Here is an 18,053-nt window from a genome sequence, read left to right on the forward strand (position 1 = left end):
ATTAGCCATGATGCTAATTGAAGACAAAGGCCGACTTGAACCCGGATGAGGAGCAATCCGAACCAAGGGGAAGAGGAAGGCAATGAGGTGGAGGAAGGGAAAGGAGGGTGGAAAAGGGAACAGCAAAAAAGAAAAGGAAAGCAAGGGGAAGAGGCTGGACACAAAGGCGAAAAGGGGCGGGGTAGGGGCAGCACAACAGTGCTGCGCTAAGGGAAGAGGCGGAGGAAGGATGAGAGGCGATTAGGGGAGGGGAGGCGAAACGATCAACACGAGGGCTAGGGTGGGCAAAGGCAAGGAGGGGAGGCGGAGGAGGAAAGGGAGCGAAGCAGGAAGAAAAGCGAATGGGCGCAGCGAAGGAGGAAGGAAACGAGGAAGGAGGAGGGGGCAACGAAGAAGGAAGGAAGCGAAGGCAGAGAGGATCAGAGGCGGAAGGGAACGATTCAGGTAGCGATGGAGGAAGGAGGGGCGCAGCAGCGATGGAGGAACGAGGGGCGCAGCAGCGATGGAGGAAGGAGGGGCGCAGCAGCGATGGAGGAACGAGGGGCGCAGCAGCGATGGAGGAATGAAGTGATTCAGGGTTCGGGGAGCTCGCCGGTCAGCCCAAAACATACCTTTCGACCGACACCACCTTTTTTTCAAACATGTATATTTGTGTAGTTTATTTGCTCAAAGGTTGTTTGGAGATTAGTGAATGTAGGCACATGGTGGTACGTGGACCTAGGCCACGAATGGTGTACGCTATGTTGCATTATTTGACTCTATTTCTTTTAATGCAAAATAATTTACAAAACTAATATATAAAGATCCTAACTTGAATGCCAAATTTTCCAATCGAGGTGCATTTTAAGTTCACCACAAATAACAAAAACATTAATTTTAGAAAGAGATTCAGATTAAAGAAACTGTTATTGGACTAATATGTCAACCACAATGCTTTTTTGGTCATGCACGGGTCTATTTTATGCTTCAATTGGTAAATTTTTGGGTTGATTATTATAAAAACAAATTTGAAAGGAAGGACCTTATGCAATATTTTAGGGACCTAATCATGGTAGACTGGTGGGAGCTTATTTTATTTAGTATAATTATGCTTGCATTCAGCCTCAAGGGCAATATGATGTTGGTGGTGGCTACATTGATGTTGTTGGTGGCTTTTAGAGGCTCATACCACTTGAACCCTCCTTGATCCACCTGATGGATAGGGAACTAGGAACACAGTTGTGAGCAACCTAGAAAAACATTGCCTAAGCTATATTTAAAATTGTGATTGAGATGCATAAGATGATACGATACAACATACCTTAGTAGTCAGCTTTATAGAGCTTGGCAGTAGCCTTGTAGGCTAGCATGATATAGTGGACGACCAAGGGATCCATAAGAGGAGTTACCCTTACATGCAGTTGCTATGAAGGTGCATCACCCTAGAGCTTGAAAGGAGGCATAAGCTAAACTCACAAAATCATTGGTCCCAACATAAATAATCCAGTACTTTAGTCCAATTCCAAGCTCAACAAAGAAGACAAAGGGCAAAAACAACAAAATCATCACTGAATGAAAACTGGACAAGTTTAACCAAAATCACAAAGCATTTCCACCAGTTGAGATATGTTGTAGTACATTGCAATAGGGGACTTACAGCCTACCGTTAAAAGGCAAAATACAATACTATTAAATTACATTAAGGTACGGCTTAGAAAAGACAGCTTATTTCAAAGGATAGAGAAATACTTTTTTTAAAAGCAAAATCCAAATTCGCCTTCGCATCACCTCTGGGCTTATTTTGCAGGAAAATCATGAATATAATGAAATATAAGCCATCTGAGCTTTTCCCAATTACTCCTTGTCTCTCCTAAGACTCACTTAAGCCTTGTTGCCACCACCACTACCACCACCCAAGTGCACTTTGCCTGGTCACATTCCACCACAGTGCCTACTCTAGTGAAGTTCCTTTCCATCAATAAGGGATGCCTTAAATGCAGCACATTCATTTGTTTGAAGGCCTTGAGAATATATATATATATATATATGTAGAAAAACTGCCATGGAGTCATCCTCATCAAACACAGTAAGGGCACATGCCTGGTCACTACATGTGATAAAGTTTAGTGTTCATTGATGATTGCCATTTTACATGGTAAGGGTATGTGCCTAATCAATACATGTGAAGAAAAAAATCCTATCAATCATCCTCATCAAACAATGAAGCCATCCGTAAAGCTAAATTTGCTGCCATTTCTCTCCTCTGAGAATCAGGCATCAAGCGTGCATTCTCACGCATTCGAGCCATTTCCAGCATTAGTTTCTCAAAGTCATTGGACTCTGGTTCCTGGTGTCTTCTACCATTCTCATATTCTCTTTCAGAATCTTCCTCCCCGGAGTGTGCTTGAGCAAGGGCATCATTGCCAGCTTGACCATTTGGAGCACCAGCATCCACCGATGATGGTGTTAAATCGTTCACCCCCTGTGAATATATGCCATCAACCCCCACATGATTGAGAGCTGATTCAGCAGTCATTTCTGGAGAAGAATCAGGTGTGTTATTCAGTGGTGTTGCTGGGTCACTTGATCGAGGAGCGCTTAGCTGCAAAGATGACTGTAGCCTGTCTTGCAGCTGCTCCCCAGATGCATTCCCTGTGCTTGCTTCTTGTTCTCCACCTGGCGCACTTTCGTAGAAGCTCCATGGCCCTTCATCACCATCCCAAGGCTCTGCTGAACCATTTGAAAGGCGCTCGTATTCAATTTCAACTTCTGAGTCCTCATCAGTGCTATTATCTGCCACAATAAAAAGAAGACAAGGTGATGGCTGTGACCATGAAACTTAACCACAAAACAGCTACCAAAAGAAAGGCACCTTCGGCATCATACACAGCCAATGTGTCAGAAAGCCCTTTCTCATCCTTCAGGATTATCCCGGGCCACATATGTGCAGAAAGCGCACCCCAAATTCGGTTCAAGCCTTGGGAGTCCCCATCAACCGACATACCTGCCACAACCCATTGGTTCCAACAAAAAGAATTAGAGGAAATTTTACCAAAAAGATGTTCCTTCGCATGGTCATGCTAAAGATGCATGTTCTTGTGCCTGCACACATTGAAGTTAACTAAAGGTCAGATAACAAGGATTTCCTACATTGATCAAACAACTGGTCAACTGCACACGCCTCAAGGTATTCGATTCCATGTTCAGTGCACCACTCAAGACAATGGCTTCTCCTCTTGTCTACAGAGTCTCCTTCATCGTTTAGCAAGCTACTCCCATCGCTTTGTTGGATACCGAAGTCCCAAAATTCAGGATGGGGATTACTTGAGGACTCCCCTCTCTTCTGCAGTCTCCGACGGTACTCCCTGTGCCCAAAGTGGTCTGGTAACCGATCTGCCTTGTTCCCAACGCATAGCAGAATCTCGAGGTTCTGTAGCTCCAAGCTTGAGATCCATTCTTGTATTCCTTCAAAGGTTGAAAACTGCAAAATAAGATGGACAGAAGGTTCATTTAGCACAAGCCTTAACACACATAAAAATTGCTTCAAGCACAAAATACAAGATGGGTAGAGGTAGGTGGGAGTCACAAAATCTGTGAATGTCCTCAAAAAAATGTAAACAAGCTGCTGAGAGAGACTTCTAGCTTAGGGGGGACCAGCAGAATGCTAGAGGCCTTAGTATTGGAACTGACTAGAAGCAGAGACTTTATTGATCAGAGCTGAAATTGCTGAGAAAGGTAGCTTTTCTCCAGAAGGCAGAGATTACAAGGCTGGAATTTGGCTTGAGTGCCAGAAGTTCACATTCCCTCGGGCATCCCAAAAGACATCTGCAAGTTCATCACAGGACAAAGCCTCCTTGAGGGCAGCCCTCCTCGTCAGCTGGGTGATCCCACGCTTGCCAACCTGACAATAGACCCTCACTCTGCTGGCCGTGTCTAGGTCTGCTGTGAAGGGCTCGCTATCGAAGACTCTGACTACCTCAAGAACCATGTCGTATTCCAACTGAAGGACACCTCCCAATCTCACAGTCAGCACAGTCCATCATGACATTATTAGAGAGTCGAGACTTATGGTGGCAAATAAATTGAGAGTGGCCAACGGGCGTGTAGCCTAGCAGTGCGTGTTTAGAACTCAGGTGGGGGAGGTCCTGAGTTCAATCCCCGCTGGCCACCTGTTGGTATTGTGGCCACAGCCTGAAGTTCTAACCGCCTCTAGGAAGCAATATCACAACTACAGGTTGATCTACTCAAAGGAAAAAGGGAGTGATCTTCTCTTGCTCTTGGTCCAAAAAGAAGCTGGAGGGCTTAGTGGTGCCCTAGCTGTCCACATCTAGGGCAGGCTTCCACCAAATGGCTGCTCACAATAGCTCGTCCTATGATATCAAAGAGAGGCTAAGCCATCTTTAAAGGCAGCCAACAGCCCCCAGCAACCAAGCAACTGATCTCCACTAGGCCACTATCAAGTACAACAGCACATGCCTTCATAAAGATGTGGCTCTCCAAACATTATACAAATGGAAAGTTCCAGTTATTTCCCAAACTTAACAAAAGCCAAAGTGCAATCTTAACTCCATGAGTGCTGCATGCACCCGCTTCACTTGGGTGGACCGCGGTCATATCTATATTATTAGTGCAATGTCACATGAGTGACGCAATCGCTGGCATAGTTGCCAGGCATTTCTCAAATGCCTCGTACACCGCGTTTCAGATATGTTTCATATGTTTCTAAAACGTTTCAGGGGTCAAAAATGTCTATTAAAAGTTGTGATTCTTGAATCATAAGCCATGAGACCTTAGACAATACACCGAAAAAAAATATTTGAAATGTAACAATGTCAAACAAATACACAAATGGGCTCTAATTCAAAATAAGGGAAAGAAACAGGTTGCTGTTCTACTCAAGAGTACTTAATGAGCCATATGGAACTGTGGTTTCCACTTACAAAAATCTGCCTAACCCAACCTTTGAAGGAATTGTTTTTGCCCTCTTCGAAGAGGAAGGCAGATCAAGGAAAAGACAACACATGTACCAGAACAAGTAGGGGCCATGATCCATCATCAAAAGAAACGGATAAAATGAAGTGCAACTATTGTGGCAAGACCAATCCCTTGGAGAAGGATTGTTACTTCAAAAAGAAAGCACAAGCTCAAGCCAACTTTGCACATGAAGAAGAGAAAGGTGAGAAGGCCTATGAAGTGCAACTATTGTGGCAAGACCAATCCCTTGAAGAAGGATTGTTACTTCAAAAAGAAAGCACAAACTCAAGCCAACTTTGCACATGAAGAAGAGAAAGGTGAGAAGGCCTCCGGCTCAATAGAAGAGGCTAATCTAGCCCATCATAATTGGGCATTTTAATCACCAAAGGCCATATAGCCACCCCCACTTCCTACATTGTGTTAAACATCACCCAAGCTAAGATGGTGAAAATCTATGTAAAACAAAAATAGGTTGAATCTATATATGCTAGAGGGATGGATATCACTTGAGGGGGAGATTGTAGGGAAAAATCAAGTGACACCATCTTAGGGAGAGCCATTTAAATGTCCATGGTGTAAAGCCCAAAACCTTAGAAATGAAACCCTTGTAATAATGAGCGTAAAATAAGTGCACCTTAGAGTAAATCCAAGCAATATAAAATCCACTGAGAGGTGAAGGAATCCACGCCTAATGCAAGTGGACAAGAGCCTTGAATACTAGCCACCAATGTTCACTTGGAGCACATGGGAAGGGTATCTAGATCCACAAATCAAGGGGAGAACTTTTAGCACCAAATCACTCACCTAATCATGCTTAGCATTGATCTAATCCTTGAATCCACAAGCCTATTTAAGAGGCATGAACCTAATGCAAAATGAGCAGGTTCCATTGTCATCATCTTCTCATTATGCTAATGCGATTAAGTTCTTAATCATATCTCATTAGTCATCATATTTATATTAATCCATGGCTCTAATCCACTATCATTCTCCATGATGAATCCTACTCATTCCCTTCAGAGGTGTTAATTTGTACTCTCAAGCTACCACACTCTTAATCTTTTGTTCACACAAATGTGATGGGAAAGGGGACATTTATAGACAAGGAGGACATTAAAAACAAGCTTTAAAAGCGTGCTTTTTGTTTTCTTCTCTAAAACAATAACAAAGAAATTCTTTATATAAGAGCTATTTTAAATGTCTAAGGTATGCTTGCTTCAGAAGTGTTAAAAATAACACCTTAGACCTTACTTTATTCAAGCGCCCCTCCAAATAAGGTTTAGGGGTCACTTCAACACACACTCCCCGACAGCCCCTTTTCCCTTTAGACCCCACTGGTGCCGCCCACGGGCTGATTATATGCGCATGCTGCAGTCCACAGGCACTGCCACCTGCTGTCTTCTGTTCTGTTGCACATGCGTGTGCTTATGCTGCTGTCTGCTTCTCTATGCACCTACGCATGCCTACATGCTGCCATACTGCTGTATACCACTGGCAATACACAAGTGCACACACATAGATGCGTCCCTATGTGCTCAAGCGCAACAGTCCAAGCTGTGTACACAGCCCACACAACCAGCTTAGCACAGTCCCTTACAGCCCACACACAGCAAAACAAAAGGCATAATCAAAGCACCTCGACAAGCAACCAATCTCTCTTTCTCCCCCTTCTCAAATTCAACAGCACGACCACCCTATCATACGACAATCAGAAACCCTAATCTTTTCTCTGCAAGTACCAAACTTGCATTCTTGTAGCATGATTTAAAACCCTAGCAAAAACAATTCAGATGAATACCTTCTTTTGCACAAAACCCTAAAAAAAGCGATAAGAATCTTACCGAAATCTTGCTCTGTGCTTCACCTTCCTGCCTCCAGCTGGTTCAGGGTATTCTAGTACCAATTTCAATTATGAAGAAGGGTGAAGCTGGCATTTTGTATATATTTTTGATAATATATGTAGGCAAGAGAAAAACTGGAATTCGTGCCCACAATATGCCATTATCTGCGTTCCGAACATCACGAACACACAAGCTAATGCTCTCCTAAAATACAAAGCCATGCTTCATCAGTTCCATGAATTATTTACTTCCACCCTGACTCCCATAATCCCAGTCCGAGAACCATTATATTTATCTTGTGCCAAGTCCGGGATCTTTGAGGAAGTTCCTTTATCACCTCAGTCAGTCCATGGAGATAATATCTGAACACTGGACTTACAAGCAGATATTGCTCTCTTGTCTACACCTCCCTTGTCATGCATAGTTTGCAAAGCCGTGCGTCTCATGCTACTCTTTGCTCTCCCAATCTCTATCCAGAAGTCGGACATGGCTGTCCCTGTTGGAGCTTCCACAAAGCTTCTACATGGACCACTTCTTGACCTGAGGATTGCTATTGGTGAGCTGAGGCCATCTTCCCACCCGTGTGTAGGCAAGCTAGGCTGAAGCGGGCCGCCGACGATATAGTTGATCTCTTGACAAGAGAGATCCCACATGGTAGATGTAGGTGACAGTCTGGAAGGGGCATTATGACCAAAGGGCCTGCCCCAAACGTGGAACACATCTAGTTCATAGATCCAAAATGAACTTGTCTCGCCAGATATTTTTAATGCTTGGAACTCCGACTCACAGTTCCCATACGCTAGAAATGGAGCTACTATCAACCCCTCTCCCGCCCACAAGCCTCCTCTGGCTGGAAGCACATGGGGGAGAACTATCTATATAACTATAGAAGTTGACCATCCACGTCCTCCCTAGCTTTTGCAGCCTTGGGGAAACTATAAGTATCAGTCATCATCCTGTATATGATCATTGCTCGCCTTTGAAAACTTGGTCCTGGCTTGGACTGTACCTTTGGTCTTGCAATCCTTGGCCAAATGAACCTGCTTTCCAGAAGAGTAGCAGTGACACCATCCTGTCTGTTGTACTGTAGAAAGTGCCTGATCCTGTCCACTAGGAGGGAACCTTACCTGCTCTTGAGAAACAAGGATAGATGCCTCCTCCAAGAGGGAACCCATATCCACGGCAATAGCACACCTCTGCAAGCAAGCCTTTGTGCCATTGATGATCTGAACACTCCACAACCAATCTCCAACAAACTCCAACGCCACGGAAGGAAAGGACGGATTAGCCCCCCCTGAGAACTAAGGTAGAGTGGGACTGGACTGCAGCAAACAAGCCTACAAATCTTGCCAGAAAGCACCCATGAAGTAGGTAGATCCATCGAAGAAGAGGCAGGCTGAAGATGCCACTAGTCGGGGGCGCTCCACACTCGAAGAAGACCACAAACTGCTGACCAGGCCACACCACCAGCAACTGAAAACGCTGATGCAGAAGATGGAGAGGACAGAAAAACACTGCCACCCACCAAAACAAAGCTGCAATGCTGAAAACGCAGCACCCAGGGGAAAACGCAGCCCCACAGATCTGAAAACGCAGCCACCTGGATGGAAACACAGAAGAAACGCAACCACCAGTAGATGAAAAATACGCAGCCGCCTGTGAAGAAGCAAAAAACGCAGCCTCCTGCTGTTGTAGATGCAAGAAAACGCAGGCCTCCTCTTCTAGCAAAAACGCCAAGTTCAGCAAATGAGGGAACGAGATGTGGATGCCAGCAACAAAGCGACTAATACCATCATAAAGTTCCACAATGCGGAAGCAAAACAAAGGACAAAGGGAGAGCAAAGGGGAGAGAGAGACATCAAACAATGAACATCATGTTATGTAGCAAGAGGCTTTTACAATGGCAATATCAGCCAGCAAATGGTGTAGAACATGTGCCTGTCACATAGGTTAGACGATGAACAAGTGAATATGGCAAAGCCCCTTTTATAATGATGCTAGGGAGCTGGCCTAGGAGCTGGCCGACTGCCACGACCTACTAAAAGGAAGAAAAACAGTTAAAACCTCGTAAATAGGCAATACCCCAATTACATTAAGATGCACAATTTCTAACAAATGGGCCTATGAGACCAAATGTGATACAATGGTGTCCATGTAATTTCATCATGGTACAAAAGAAAACAAAGTGACAGAGAGAGAAATGAAATGAAATGTTATATTAACGTCTTCAAAAGGCCAAAGTGACCTATAAGACCAAAGTTACAACCATGTGACATATGATACACTGTCTGGAAAAGAAAAGAAAGAACTGAAGGTAAGTATCTAGCCCTATAGTACATCAGTAGGGAGCATCTACAAGCAGCAACTAGGGAGAGTGGGAAGCTAATGTTACTAGTCAAAATGGGGTACATGAGTACATGGATACATGAATACATGAATATGGGGGAGTACAAAAGTAACAGTGAGTACAACAATACATGGCTGGAGTGGTAATCATCCTAGGAGCTCTAGCATGGGTCTCTGCCGGATGGCCTGGATATCTACCATAGTGAGATGCCTGGTCGAACGAGCCCAATGCCTCGCAATGATGCTCTGAATCCTCCGGTGTAGGCACCGTCTCCGATGTGAGAATCCGCGAACCCCCGGGCGTCTGGATCTGCCCAACTGGATAGCTCTCTCAGCTAGAGTCCCACGGGGTGCTTGCTGCTGGGCTGTCAGCTGTGTGTCCTCCCGGGTAGTCCCTCTAAAGAAGTCAGTAATCTGTCTCTGTGTGGACTCCCTGCCAGTCGAGCGTCTGCTCCTGATAATGGACTCTCTGAGCCTGCGGATCTCCAGGAGATAAAAACCCAAGCATCTCTGATCACAATAGTCCATGACTCTAGCCAATGGTCCAAATCCCTCTCTGAAAAGGCAATGGTAGCGCCCTTGAATCTCATAATATGTTGTGCAGTGAAACAGATGTAGTGCTCCTCCGTCTCTGGCTCTATCCAACAAATCTGACAAATCCTGTCCCCCCTGGAGGTATGCCTCTAAATCTGCCTATCTCTATCTCTAACTGATGTGAAGAGGTGCGGATCTGCCCGATGGCGCACCTCAATCCATGAGACAGATGGGTATCCATGTAGCTCGGTCTAAGTATAAAGCCATCCTCAGTGGTGCAAAGAAGATGGTCTCTATAGAAAGCCATCTTCGTCCCCAACTCCTGTGAGGGCTCTAGCCATGTCCTCCTAGTGTCCAACTGAATGAGGTCCTGTCTGATGACTCTACTAATCTCAGAATGTGTCAAGGTGAGAGAGGGTGCCTCCAGAGAGTACTGGAAGGGTGGAAGTCTGTCTAAACTGAACCCATGGAGCTCAAGCCAGGATGCTATCTGCACATACCAACATGAAGTGTCTCCCTCCATGGCTAACTTATGAGAGGACTCTAAAGCAAGTCGTGCATACCGGTGTCCGGGAAGCTCCCAGGTGCTACGAATGAAGGACACTGATCTGGCAAGAGCCTCAACTACGATCGGTGGTGCTCCCATCTCGGCTCTGATAATCTCATGGGATACCGAGGCCTTAGCCCGAATCATCCTGGAGATCATGGACACAAGTGGTCTCTCCATCGATCTCCATCCATCGTATGTGCGTCCTGATCGACTGTGACGATCTAGGCTAGGCCCCCAGATCTGTACTCCATATAGCATCGCCGATGTGACCAGCGTGTCAAAAAGCCACAGCTTAGTGCATGGCTCCTGAAACTGTACCTGTGAGCACATCCTCTCTAGACCTCCTAGTGCTGCATATCCTCTTGTCAGTCTGGCCTCTGCTGCCCCCCTCATGGAAAATGTGGGCCCAATGAACACCACTCCAAGATATGTGTATGAGTCAACATACTCCACTGTCTCCTGCCCATATGTGAAAATAGGCGCTGATCTCCAGACCCCCTGAGCTGTAGTATTAAACACCATAACCTTGGTCTTACCAAGGTTAACTGAGAGCCCACTGTCCTGTGCATAAGCATGTAAAGTATCCAAGTGCCTCTGCATACCCTCTGGTGAGTCTGCTATAAGCACAATATCATCAGCATATAAGAGCAGAGGTATCCAAGTGCCAGCCAACTGGGCTCCTTTGCCCCCTCGTGTCCCAATATAATCAGAGATCTCATCAATGTATAGTCCAAATAGAGTTGGAGAGAGCGGGCAACCCTGTTTCACCCCTATAGTGGAGTGTACTGGCTGGGAGAGACCCTCTGAAGTCCATACCTTCCCCCCCCCCCCCCCCCCCCCCCCCCCGAGAAAAAGATCCTTCTATTAGTTAATGAGAAAACGCCATAAGGCTACAAAGCTCACCTCGCAAGGAGGGATAAAACACAGTGAACTCCTGAGCTCCACCCCCGTGGCTGGCCGCTCTCTGGGGGGGGCTACCTAGTAGTACATATGGAAGGTGAGAAAAGCCAGACTGGAGGCCTGTAGTGCCAAGTGACATCCTCGCCCCTCGTGGTGAGGAAAGGGCCAGGGTGCCAAGTGCAGAGGAAAGCCTTGCGGCGCCCTCTCATGCGATCCGAGTCGCCCTGGAGTTTCCCCCAGTGTCCTCTCAAGGTGTGAATGATGTCCACCCAGAGGGCCTGTATGACCTCCGCCGGTGGAGTTGCCTGGCGGTCAATGGCCTCCCTGCATCGGGCTCTCCATATGTGCCAAGCCGTCATGCTACTGATCATCTCCCATCTGTGCCCGACCCCCTCCTGAGGGGCTGCCGATGAGAAGTCTGGCGTCGGAACCACCGCCATCGCCCTGTCAGAGCCCTGGATGGTCGCGCTGCCAGGGACGTCCTCATATCCAAGGGCCGGGCCGCTATCCGTGGCCCAAGCCACCGCACCCCACGTCACCAGCATCTCACCTGGTGAGCCTGCAAAAACCATCCTGAGAGCGCGCTGCCAGACCTGCTGAGCCTGTGGGCAATCCCATAAGCAGTGCCGCTGCGACTCCTGTGCATGGCCGCACCGAGGGCAGGACGCTGGGTGTCTGCCAAAAGCTAGCCATGCCCCCACAGCCAGTCCTCTATGCGCTGTGAGCCAGAGAAAAAGCGTCACCTTCCGGGGCCGGAAGCTGGCCCAAAGGCACTGCCAGAAGTCCCTAAGCAAGGCAGGGGAGTGCCCCTGTCGCCGCCAATGCTCGGCCGCCGCCGGGGTGCTCGCTATCCTGTGCCTCTGAATCCGCCGCCCCAGCCTCGCTGTGTACTGAAAAAAGGGGATGCCTGGGCTGGTAGGGGCCAAGTAGGGATCTCGCCAAAACCACTCACCTGGATCCCACTGAAGGCGAATAAGAGGCCTGCTGTCCCAAGCCCATAATCTCCAAGAACAGTCCTCCCCTATCGAGGCCGGTGAGGGGTCTACATGCCACTGTCTCTGATGAAAGCCGACCACCCGCACCCTCTGAAGAATACAACCCTGGAGCCCATCCAAATCTAGTCGTGTCCTCTGAAGCTGGCCACCCTCTCCCACCTCGAAAGTGAGTGGGGCGACTCTCTCCGCTGTGCCGCAGACCGCTAGAAGGATCTCATGCCGAGTAAAGACACCCATCCACTGTGGAGGTGGAGGGTCCTGTACTGGGGTCCGCCACTCCCGGGGGATGGCCGCCTCAATGTCCTGTCTCATCAACTCTCTGCCCCTCATCCCACTGAGTCTCCTCTCCTGAGCCTCTAGAGGCAGCTGCTGAAAACATATCCAGTCGTCTAGGGACTGGGCTGGGCCGGAGCTCAAAGGGCCCCACGACACGTGAGACCGCGATCCAACCATATGGCCACTGGGAAGTCGAATCAAGGGGTTCCAGATCAATGGCTGCCTCAGGCGCTCCTCATCGGTGCCCGGAGGAGTCTGGAAGAGTGACGGCCTCATATGCGACCAGGCCCTCAGAAGGCTAGCTGCAAAACGCTCCTCGAAGCCAAGGCCCACTCCTCTGGATCGCTGCTCTGTAAAGATCCACCTAATGCTGGGGGTCCAGGGGCCGCTAAGAGAAGGGGTGCGGCTGAGCATCCTGGAAACAAGAAACTCCTTCCACGGCTCAGCGCCTGGCAGGAGGCCACGAACTACCAACTTGCCAAGCAATGCTCGGCTTTGGCAAATAGGATCAACAATGCCCAGGCCGCCTCTCTCCCTCGGCTGAGTGATCACCGCCCATGCCACCTTGGCCCTGGCGGGCCGCCCGTCGCCACCGGACCAAAGAAAGTTCCTGATGAGCCGCTGCACCTGGCCAATGCATGCCCGAGAGAAGGCCCAGCAGGAAGTGATGTACCACATAGTAGCAAGCAGAACCTGGTTGGCCACAACTACTCGGCCAGCCAGAGATAAACGAGCGGTACTCCAATACAGAAGCTTCTTCCGAATGCTCAGAAGAAGGGGGGCTATCTGCTGCTCCGGAGATATGTCAATGCCCACATAACATCCAAAATAACGCACTGTAGTGCCAGGGGGCAGCCACTGAAAACCGTCAACTGGCCTCCAAGTCGGGGGGGGCATAGAGCTGACCCACAGCCCACACGACTTGTGCCAGTTGATCAAAGCGCCCGAAGCTCTGCAAAACCTGTCCATGGCTAAGGCGAAGCGGCGGAGGTTCTCCTCACCTCCCTGAAGATAGACAGCAGTGTCATCCGCAAACTCCGAGTCTAGGAGCTCCTCCGAGGTACGGATGGGAAGCTGGAGGCCCCGCAAACCTGTATCCTGTGCCGTCAAAAAAGTGCTCATGGCCTCCGCCACAAAAAGAAAAAGAAAGGGCGCTAAGGGACACCCCTGCCGCACCGAGCGCGAGAGCTGGAACCTCTCTCCGCGCACGCCCTGTATCAGCACCTGGCTATGAGCCGATGAGTAGAGTGCAGAGACCCCACGGAGCCACTGAGGGGGGAAGCCCATCCTCTCCATAGTGCCTTCCAAGAAGGCCCAGTCCACCCGATCATATGCCTTCTCGAAGTCGAGAAGGAGCACTGCCAGATCCTCCTGTCGAAATCTAGCCAGAGCCGTAGCCTCCCAGAAGGAGAAAATGTTATCCAGAATGCTCCTATCCTGGATGAAGCCAGTCTGCGTGGAGTGGATGATGTCCGGAAGGTGAGGCTGAAGCCGCCTGCTGATCGCCTTAGCTAGGACCTTGTAGGCCGTGCCTAGCAAGGTGATCGGTCTCCACTGTCTAATCTCCAGTCTGTCTCCTCCCTCTTTGGGGATCAAGTGGATCAAACCCTCAGCCATGCTGTCCGGCATGACTCCTGACTCCATAATCTCCTGGAATGCCAATCTGAAGCCCCTGTGTAAGAGGCCCCAGTACCTCTGGAAGAAAGCCACCGAAAGACCGTCCTCTCCTGGGCATTTGCCCCGAGGTAATGCCTGAAGAGCCTCCTCCAGTTCCGTATCCGAGAAGGGGGAGAGAAGGGAGTGCTGTAAATGGGCCGGCACAACCGGTCTCGTGAAGCTCCAGACTGCCTCCCGAGCCTCTCTCACCCTGTCATCTGCTGGCTCAGCAGAGAGAAGGTCCCTGTAAAAATCTGTGGCTATAGCCCGAACCCTGGGGGGATCCACCACAACCTGGCCATCAGCCTGCCGGAGACGCCTGAGACCCTCTCGTCTGAAGCGAGGCCCTGTCGCCTCAAAGAAATCTCGAGTCACTCTGTCCCCAGCCTGTGTCCAAAAGGAAGCCCGAGCATGGAATCGGAACTCCACCCTCCTCTCCTCGATGGATCTGATCTCCGTGCGAGCTGACTCCATCTGCTCTGAGATCCAAGGGCTCGTAGGATCCCTCTCCTGGAGTCTCTGGAGGGACGCTAGACTCCTCCGTAGGCTCCTCTCCTGCTCTCTGAAAGCCTCCAGCCGGTCCAAGGCAGCCTGTCTGAGCATCTGGCTAATCTCCTGCAAGCCACTGGCAAGATCGCTGGCTGCCGATCCTCTCCTGAACTGCAGCTCCTGCCAGACCTGCTCAACTCTGATCGCAATCTCGGGCTCCTCTATGAGACAATCTGGAATCCGGACGCTCTGGCCCTGCTCTCCTCTCGTGGGGTCCTCGATCTGGAGAAGCACTGGATAGTGATCTGAAAACGAGGAGCCTGCAAGTATGCCCACTGTGCCACCTCTATCACAGGCCCACTCATCAATGTAAAACCTGTCGATGCGGGATAGGTTAACCCCTGTGGCCCGTCTATCCGAGCGCGAGAAAGATAGGCTCCCCTGCAACCTGCCAAACTCCGGGAGAGTCCACGGATCCTGGCCTCTCACCTGAAGCACTAGTTCCTCCCAGGCAGCTAGCTCCGGCCCATGAATGGTCTCCTGGCTGCCCCCCATCCTGTCCTCTGCATCCTCCAGCATGTTGCAATCCCCTCCGAGGCACCAGTGGTCTGCCAAGGGGAGGGACTGCCTAATGGTGCTCCAGAACTCGGCTCTCCCGGTCGCCCCATTAGGGGCGTAGAAGTTGAGGAAGCCAATGCGGTCTTCCCCAACCCGAAGGATGATCCACTGCGCACGACCCTGGACCAGAATGCCAGAGTCCACAACTTCAGATAGAAGCTGCTCGCTGACTGAGATGCATACTCCACCCTGGTTCCCCTGGGAGCCATATGCCGGTGACCAAAAAGTGTGACTCCTGCCTGGCAAGATCTTCCCGCAGGTGCGGGTACGCCCGGCAGAAAGGTGGTGCTCCTGGATGAAAAGGATATCGATGGGTCCTCCAACGAGAGCCCTCTGGATCTCCTGGCGAAGTCTGCCCCGGCCAATGTAGTAGCGATGTCCACCGAGACCCTGGATGTTCCATGAGAGGATCCTCATGGATGAGCTATGGCAAGTGAAGCAGCCTCCACTGGCTCACCCCTCTCAGCCGGCCCGGATGATCTGCCCTCCACTCTGTGAGTCTTGGGCGCCGGCTTGGAGGGAGAATAATCACTGTCTGTCCGGGTGCGGAGTCTCTCCAAAAAGAGGGTGACCTGTCTCTGTGTCCAGCCCCACTCCGCCTTCGCCCTGTCCAGGGCATAGGCGTGAGACCAATCCTCTGCATATATGTATCTAAAGGTAGGCTGCACCCTCGGGGCGGCATGGAGGAGAATCAGAAGCACCGCCTCAACTGAGGTGTGGACCGGATCCGCCCGCCAGTCTCCTATACCAAACAGGCTCATGCGGGCTGAGTGTAATCGGGTTTGCAATAGGTCCGTGAGCCCCAAGTCACTGAAGTGGTGAGAAAACTCCAGTATCTGATCACGCAAAACTTCCTCTACAGAGTTGCAATCCCATGCTGTGTCTGGGGCAACACTGAGAGGAAAGGAGAAAGCCACCATGCTGCTCACCACAGAGGGAGAACGAGAGGGATGGCACACCACGCAGACTCGCAAGGGCGCGACCAGTGTCTCGAACGGGCCAGCATCCAGCTGGAGGCACCTGAAAAAACCGTAATCCACTGGTAGCCCCATCACTCGCGGGGGCCCCCCAGGGGAGGCTGGAGAGAACTCTGTGGCGGGCGAGGCGAGGATCGCCATCTCCACCAGCCCGGAGTGGCGGTGGAACAGCCGCTGGACTGAGCTCTGGCCTACCCAGCTGCGCTGCCCCGGGGCAGTGGGTGGTCTGGCGAAGTATCCTGGAGAGGCCGAGGGAGGGATGGGGGCTCGTGGCGAGGAGGGGGGAGAGCGAGGAGAGGATGGAGAGGCATCTGCCAGAGGATAGGTGTCAGGGGGGGGCGCCGGGGGAGGCGGGAGAGGGGGGGCTGGGGGGGGGGAGAAGGAAGGGTGGAAGGAGTGCGCTCCGGGTGAGGGGAAGGGGAGCCGGGGGTCGAAGAGTGCGGCCCAGGATCCTCAGGAATCTGCTCCAAGGAGGGTGGGGGGCCCCCCGCGGGGGGAGGCGGGAGCGGGGTCTCCACGTGGGAGGCTCCACCAGCGGCCTCAACGGGCACTGAGTCTGAATCCTCGTCCATCGGGGTGGGACCTGCTGGCCGCCTATCCCTGACAGGAGCATAAGTGCGGATAGGTGCCTGTACGCCAGCCGGAGTCGCCTGTCCGCCAGCCTGTGCTGCCTGCTGGCGTCTGCGACGACGGCCGGGCGTTTCCGCCGGCGAACCTCCTGCCATCCGCCAGCCTCCTGGGACTGCGCGGCATCCTCCGCCGGGGCCTGCTCGTCAGATGATGGCGCCTGCTGTGACGAGCCAGGGATGTCCGGTCTCTGAAGTGGATGGCCACCCCTCGGGTCTCCTGCAGGGGGTCCGGAGGCGGCATAACGTGAAGGATGAGCCCCCTTGCGGGGACAGGCGCGTGCGAGATGGCCCCTCTCCCGACATATGTAACACTGGCCGGGGAGGCCCGAATACTCCACGCGCTGTATCATATGTCCTCCAGAAAGACAAGGGAGAAGGATCGTCTTCGGGAGGGACTCCGGTGACGGAACCACAACCCGAATGGCCGGGAGTCCTGCTGCCCGAGCAATCACTGAAGCCGCTGTCTGAGGCGTCTCCACCACCTGCCCGAACGCCTTGCCAATGGATGACAAGAGAGGCAAGTACTCCCTACGGAGTCCAGGAAAACAGATAGTGACGGGGAAACCTGTCGCGCCTGCTAGCGGGTCAGAAGCGGGGTCGAAACCATGAGTCCATCGCGCCAGGAACGCCCGGGAAGAGCGGAGGGCAATGGGGCTCCGAGCCAGCACCATCTGAGCTGCCTGTGGGGACTTGAAATCCACCTGATAGTAGCCACGTCCCAAAAAATCCACGCTGATGATCTTGGCGGGCACGCCAACAAGGCTGCCTTGCAGAAGGTCGCGAAGCTCTCTCCGCATCGGACGGCTACCCACTATCTTGCAGACCAAGGAGGAGGCCTCAAGAGCGGAAACTGTGGAAACAAACAACTGAAGATCTTCAGCTGTGAACTCCAGACGGAGACCGGAATCGGCAGGTTAGTCGGAGCGGCTTCCATGGAGTCCTCCAGAGGAAAAAGCCAGAAACCGGGGTCACCAACGGGAGGGACACAGCCCTGCGAGGAAAAAAGAGAAGCGGAGGGCTACAGGATAGCGGGGGCGGGGCGCGGGGGGGGGGAGCTGAGGCGGGGAGGAGTTAACGGTGGGCGGAGGGGCGGGACAGAAGGGAGGAGAAAGAGGGCGGAGGGGGGAGAGGTGGCGGGGGAGAGAAGAGAGGGGGAGGCGAAGGATGTTAGAGAGGCGGAGGAAAAAGGATGGGGGAAGGAAGTAAACGGCGGGGGGAGAGGCGGGGAATGCAGCAAGGAGGGAGGCGAAGGAAGAGAAGGCGGGGGGGAAGAAAGCGGAGAAGAGGAG

The 18,053-nt window shown here is 51.3% G+C and overlaps 1 protein-coding gene across 1 annotated transcript in view; it reads right to left on the reverse strand.

Annotated features, from left to right (window-relative positions):
* Positions 1-1,987: 1,987 nt before the first annotated feature.
* Positions 1,988-18,053, reverse strand: part of LOC147607302 (GTP binding protein) — a 28,200-nt gene continuing 12,134 nt past the window's right edge. Inside the window, exons 4-6 of the mRNA XM_086790310.1 lie at positions 3,130-3,460; positions 2,852-2,983; positions 1,988-2,772 (exon numbers count right to left, since the gene is read on the reverse strand). Coding sequence (XP_086646436.1) covers positions 2,180-2,772; positions 2,852-2,983; positions 3,130-3,460 — 1,056 coding nt within the window. The 3' untranslated portion in view covers positions 1,988-2,179. The remainder of the gene's footprint in view (positions 2,773-2,851; positions 2,984-3,129; positions 3,461-18,053) is intronic.

This window comes from Cibotium barometz, chromosome 55 (assembly GCF_041138505.1).
Source record: "Cibotium barometz isolate CiBa-2024 chromosome 55, ASM4113850v1, whole genome shotgun sequence".
In the NCBI taxonomy this organism is placed as follows: Eukaryota; Viridiplantae; Streptophyta; class Polypodiopsida; order Cyatheales; family Cibotiaceae; genus Cibotium; species Cibotium barometz.